We start from the raw sequence: 6,604 nt of genomic DNA, 5'->3' as shown, positions 1-6,604 counted from the left end.
TGAGTTTCATAAGCTCATTAGGGTTTATCTTTCTCCTTTTGTTATATCCAGGAGTTGAATCGTTATTTTTGTTTTACTGAGCTGGCCTTACCCTGGGTATCTGGTTTTCTATTATTTTAAAATTCTCAAAACTTAAAGACATTTCTGTTCTTTTTCGTTGCGTGCATCCAACCGTTATTATCTATCGACTTTTTTCCCTCATTGTCTCTGATGCATGTTATTATGCAATTATGTGAGTAGTACAAAAAAGTAGCTTATCTGTTCTTTATCCTCTCTTTTCTTTTTTACTTCTTTCCTATGTTCTCTTTTCTTAGGTATTTTTCACTTATTCAACTTCTTTAATTTTTCTTCATTCTACCATCTTCTTTTCTCTTCCTTCTTCCTCCTTTCACCTTTCTTTTTTCTTTCTTTTTCATTCTTCTTATTCTTTATCTTTTCTTCTGTCCTCTTTCTTCTTTTTTCTATCTTCTTCTTTCTGCTTTCTACTTTATGTTCAGCTCCTTCTTTTTACCTTTTTCTTTTCTCTTTTTTTGAAGTTTTATTTTCAATGATTGAACAATTTTTTTCGCAGTGTATATTTTTTTCATATTGTCACAATGATTACCTAAAACTTTGCCGAAAACACCAAAACGATCGAAGACAAGCCGACAAGTCAAAAGTGAGGCTAGAATCAAAATGACAAACCAATGATGCCAATTATGCTTTTTGACCATAAAGAATGTATGTACAAAATTTCAGGGAAATCAAAAAATACAAAATTGAAACCTCGAAAAAAAATCACGATTTCACAGAGAATTGTGGCTGATGGAAGAACTTGAACGAAGTAAACGAACGGTGGAAGAACTCGAACGATGCAGGTCGTACAGAAACTGTGGGCCTCGTGCGTACTCGAACTCGGATGTAGATCTGGATCCTTTCCCCACTTCGTCAGCAGATCTGCAACGTTTAGCCTTGTCGGAACCCACCGTCAGTCTGCTAGTCTCGTCAAGCTCAGGATCTCTCCGATGCGGAAACCAACGAACTTTTTATAGCGGCGCTGGTCGGATCTAATCCACGATAGTACCACCTCTGCATCTATCCAAAATACCACTTTGCTAATGGATATGACATCCGCACTCAATACCGCCGCCAGAAGCTCCAGACGCGGAATAGACACTTGTTTTAAGGGGAGCGACTTTCGCCCGGCTCATCACTAGCGTGCACTTCACCTCTCCACGCACCATGGCACGAAAATATGCCACACATCCATACCCCGTCTCACCCGCGTCCGCAAAAATATGCAGCTGTACGTCCCGGATTTCATCGGACCTCGCAGTGCCGAAGTAGCTGCGCGACAACTTAAATGCCTGGACATTCGCCAACATGCTCGTCCACCGCGTCCACTTTTTGTATGATAGGTCATCTACCGCATCATCCCACTGGCATCCTGTTCTCCACAGATCTTGCACCAGCATTTTACCCAGGATGGTAACTGGAGCTAGGAATCCGGCCGGATCAAACTGTGCCATGACTATGCTGAGTACTATCCGCTTGGTGGGTCTTCTTCTCCTCGGAGGACTTTGGAACACTCGAACTTCGAAGCGGTCTCAAAACAGAAGACGTCTTCTATCGTATCCCATACTACGCCCAGCACACGTTCATACTCTTCGCTAAAGTGTACTGCCGACTCACCGCTTTGCTCGCCAACCGCCTGCAGGAACGCATTGGAGTTAGACACCCAGTTCCTAATCCGAAAACCGCCACACGAATGAACGTATCTCACTTCGTTGGCTCTCTGGATCGCTTCTTCCACGGTGTCCACACTGTCGTAGTAATCGTCCACGTAATGACGTTTGACTATTGCATCTGCTGCTTCCGGGTACCTCTCCGCAAATTGCTTCGCATTGACGTTCTTCACGTACTGCGCTGAACTGGGCGAACACGTGGATCCGAAAGTCGCCACGTCAATCACGAATATCTGGGGAGCCTCTTCGCTACCTGACCTAAACAGGAATCGCTGCGCTTGCTTGTCCTCCGATCTGATGCGGATTTGGTGATACATTTCCTGGATGTCGCCTCCAAAGGCGATCGGACGTTCTCGGAAATGGCAGATCACTCGCGGTAGGGGAACTAACATATACGGACCTTTGAGCAGCTTGGAATTCAGGGAAATGCCATTAACTGATGCTGCTGCATCCCATAACAGACGCACTTTTCCTGGCTTTCGTGGGTTCACCACGACGTTGAGGGGCAGGTACCACACAGCAGATTGAGCTGTCTCCATCAACTCTGCGTCGGTTACTTTGTGCGCGTAACCTTTCTGCTGGTACTCTTCGATCTACCGACACACATTCTCCTTCAGCGCTGGATTCCTTCCTAATTTCCGATCGAGTGCATGCATTCTCCGCATAGCCATTGAGTAGCTATCGGGGAATTTCCGGACATCGCTGCGCCACAACAGTCCAGTTTCGAACCGATGGCCCACTCGCTGTGTTGTCGCCTCCAGGATCTCCCTAGCCCGCTTCTCTTCCAACGGTGCTGGCACAGCGAACGATGCAACCGCTGTTTCTTCCAGCACATACTGCTCCCGCATCAAATCATGGAGCTCCTGATTGCTCACCGTCGCGATAGAATGAAGATTCAGGTATGTATGAACGCTGGCTCTCCGTTTTTCGGACCCATATATTGTCCAACCCATCTTCGATCGCACGGCGATCGGTTCGTTCGGTCTACCAACACGTGCCTCGTGTTGGCGCAAACAGGCGCAAACAGGTGCAGGTTATCCAAATCGATGAGGATGGTCGGCATCCCGGACGGAAAATCTTTCACTGGCACGCCCACAAGATGAGTGTACCGCTTCACTACCTCTGCGTATCGAACATTCTGTTTGGGTAACTGCAACTCCGATACTGTCCGAGTGTTGAACAGCGGAAACTTCTCCTTCGAGCCATTTGCTGACACCATCATCTCTACGCAGCGGGACTCGTTTTCGAACCGGTTGATGTTCCCGGTCCACGTTACTATTAGCGGCTCCAGTGAACCTTCAGCTTTCAATCGTTTGGCTACCCCATCATCAACCAAAGTCGCAGATGACCCTTCGTCCAGGAACGCGACGGTGTCGTATTGACGCTTGCCGACGTGTAGCGTTACCGGCATCATACGGAAAATCACTGTGCAGTCAGATATCGCTTTCTGCAATTGCACAGATCTTTCCACGCTATGTAACAGAGGATGATGGTTTCCTTGACAACCTCGCACCACGCACCGGATCTTCGACGAGCAGCGACTACTACTATGTTTGTTTAGGCAGATTCCGCACAGTTTCTGCCTCTCCACCTCTCTAAGCCTTTCGGCGATATTCATTCGCCGGAACTCATCGCAATTTCTGATCAAATGATCCGTCCACTCACAGATCCAGCACGGCCGACTGACTGCCTCAATCCGCGATCCTTCGCTCCGCTTCTGTGCAAATTCATGCACATGCACAAACTCCTTCTTCCTAGTATTCTTTCTCCCAGGACGCGCTCGCTCGTTCACTGTCAACATTGTGAACTCCGTAACCTCGGACACATCCGAAACGATTTCGGTGGTGAAGTTCAAGAACATCCTTAGTGGACTGTCAATTTTTCCACGCTTGAACCGGACCCAGTCCAGCTTATAGCTTGGTGGTAGCTTGCCCACCAACTCATGTACCAGCATCGGGTTGTTCAGGTGGTCTCTGAGCTGTGCAGCTTCGTGATGATCGCACAGTTGCTTCACCGTAATCCCGAAGTTAATGAAGGTCTCCAGCCGATCTCCTCTCGGCGCAGGAGCATTCCTCACTTTTGTCAGCAGCGTCTTCAGCAACTTTTCCGGCCTTCCGAAAAGATTCCTCAGATCGCCCATAACATCCGGAACCGAATCCGGCAGCACTAGCCGACTCCTGACTGCCTCGAGTGCGTCTCCCTGTAGACAGTCTTGCAGCCGCTTCAAGTTCTCCAAGTTCGTGAACCCGCACACCGCCGTTGTGTGCTCGAAGCTACTGATAAACAGCGGCCAGACTTCCGGCTCTTCACGAAACTTCGGAAGGTACTGGGACACCGCTTTCCGAGCGGCTAACTGCTGTTTCGAGATATGGCCAATATCACGCCCCGGCCCGTCGGCCTGACTGCTCTGCATGCTGCCATACCGGCTCTCACTGTGACGGCTTTTCGCTGGATAATCCAACGACTCGCTGCTTTCGTCTTCGCTGGACTCTGGCTCGTTCTCGACGATTTCAGGCACTTCCTTTAAGGGTTTCATCGACTTCGTTTTGTTCGCCTTGATAAACACTCCTGCTCCCAGCTCTCGGAAAAGCTCCCATGACATCCGAGACCGACTGCTGCGTGTTTGTCTTTCTGGACTGTTGCAGCCAATCCACCACCGCCTGTTCCGGTTCACTCTTCGACTTCCCACCGACAGCGCCATCTTCGTCCTTGGACGCATTCACTCTCTTGACGCTGTTGTCGAATTTCTTCCGGATCGCGTCTCGCTTCTCCAAAAAATCCTTCTCCGCAGCCAGTTGAGCGTCCAACATTTCCTGCTCTTGCTGCAACTGCTGCTCTTCTATCTCGCGTTGTACTTGGAGCTCCAGTTCCCGCATTTCTCGTTCTTGCCTCAGCTGTTTCTGCTTCCACGCTTTCTGCCTGGCGAGTAGCTTCTTCCGCGCCTCCATCTGCTTTGCAAAGGCCTTCTCTTTGGCTAGTTGTTCCTCTTTCAACTGCTTCTCAGCCGAATCTGCATCGGAACCAAGTCCCATATCGGACCCTCCATCGCCTTTTTGGCCGGTCTTCTTGCCACCTCGCGTCTTGCTTCTCGTGTCCGGAACCTTCAGCTGCTGCGCACTTGCGGAAACACACACTTGACAGCGCCAATCGGCTTTCACAACCTCCTGGTCTACGCCAGCGCAGGAGAAATGAGCCCATTGCCTACATTTCCCACATTGGATCCAATCCACATCCTCCGACATCGACTCCGACATTGAGCAGAACAAACATTGCTAATTTTTCGAAGGAGAGGAAGCCATTCCGAAGTAATCCGATATGAAATTTTTGATTTTGTTCGGACGGTCGGATTTTAAACGAAACCGTTTTTGGGAATCATCCTTTTAAAGGTTGATTCCCAAAAACGGTTTCGTTTAAAATCCGACCGTCCGAACAGTGCGTTCAGAGGCGAATTCAGAGCAGTTCTACCCTAGCGGCGGTTTTTCTTCCCGTTCATCTCGTGGAGATAAATGCTGGCGTTGCAATAGCATCTACCACGAAGCGAATTCTTGCGGTCACAAGGATAAGAGATGCAATTATTGTGGGATTCTTGGTCATATCCAACGAGCGTGTCGGTCACGCAGTAACGTAGCTGGTACGAAGCGGCCATCTGAAGAGCCATTTGAAGGCGCATCGCGGAAGATCGCTAAGGTTGATGAGTCGAATGATGAAATGGAACCCCTCCAACCAGTAAGTGAATCTGATGTTTAATTATTAAATCTTTCCATTGCTGGCTTAACATAACCTTAACTTCCTAATTAAAACCTTAATAAGTAGGTGGAAGCTCAGGTGAAATACCCTTGGCGTCCATGAAAAACCACCATTTCGAGTAGGTGGGAGCTGAAGGCCCAATTCCTAAGCACCAATGAAAAACCACCCTCGGGCGAGCACTGGCGCTTGAACCTAGCTATTTAGCACTGTAAAGAATTAAATAACTTTACAGAACCCATAGCTTCCGGGAATGAAAGCACACACAAATATGGAGTTACGCTCAAGAAGAATACCACCCATGCGATTGCCCGAGGAGGGAGCCCCTACTGGAGCTGGTCCTGGAACGGGGGACAGAGCGAGCGGCCAGCGGCTAGAGGAAGGAGAGGTGCAACAGCGACCCTCTAGTCATCGGGCTCAGCCCGTGCCGACAAGGCAAAACAGAAACGGCAGCAGAAGAAATCCCCAAGGCAATGCTGCACCTGCTGATGTTGCTGTGGTTGATCGACGTCAATCACTCACGTTAGCGGGCCGCCGACGGCAACGGATCATGTGGACAAGGGAGATGAATCAGTACGTGATCCGTTGCTACTACGTTTGCACCAGGATGGAGACGGATATGTCCGGCAGACCGGCGATGCTGGAGATGTTCAATGAGAGGTTCCCTCGGTTTGCACCCCAGCTTGACCAGAACAAGTTTTACACACGCCAGAGAGCTATTATGTCACATAATATGCTGACTCCAGAAGACGTAGACTACATCAAGCGGGAAGTGCAGAGGGAATTAGGAGAGGAGGAGGAGGAGGCAAGATCGAGCGATACGTCGAGAAGGAGTTCTGTCGCAAGTAACCGTCGCGATTCCATTGCACCCGCCGCTCCAGGACCAACAGTGGAATTGCAACGACAGCAATTGAAGGACGAACTAGCTAATCATATGGGCACAGCAGCACACCGTATACCCAAGTTGCAGTACTCCTATCGGTTGACGAGTACAGTAAGCATCCTTAACCAGGATATTTTGCCACAGTACTTGGAAGCCGTGGAGAACCTTGAGAAGCTGCAATTTATCGTGTATTCGGCTGCAGTGGCTGTTGTAAGAACGTTGGGATTGCGAACGCGCCCACAAGGTGAGAGCG

The 6,604-nt window shown here is 49.2% G+C and overlaps 1 protein-coding gene across 1 annotated transcript; it reads right to left on the bottom strand.

The window, feature by feature from the left end:
• Window positions 1-1,094: 1,094 nt before the first annotated feature.
• Window positions 1,095-1,508, bottom strand: LOC134205999 (uncharacterized). Its single transcript, XM_062681691.1, has one exon. The coding sequence runs from the start codon at window positions 1,506-1,508 to the stop codon at window positions 1,095-1,097; it is 414 nt and encodes a 137-aa protein (XP_062537675.1).
• Window positions 1,509-6,604: the final 5,096 nt, after the last annotated feature.

The sequence above is a fragment of the Armigeres subalbatus genome, chromosome 1, assembly GCF_024139115.2.
Source record: "Armigeres subalbatus isolate Guangzhou_Male chromosome 1, GZ_Asu_2, whole genome shotgun sequence".
Taxonomy (NCBI): domain Eukaryota; kingdom Metazoa; phylum Arthropoda; class Insecta; order Diptera; family Culicidae; genus Armigeres; species Armigeres subalbatus.
Note: the sequence above shows the minus strand (reverse complement) of the source record. Positions and strands in the feature narration are given on the sequence as shown.

Bases quoted from the DNA above. Each gene is read 5' to 3' on its own strand.
- LOC134205999 (XM_062681691.1), bottom strand. From the start codon at position 1,508: ATGGCACAGTTTGATCCGGCCGGATTCCTAGCTCCAGTTACCATCCTG.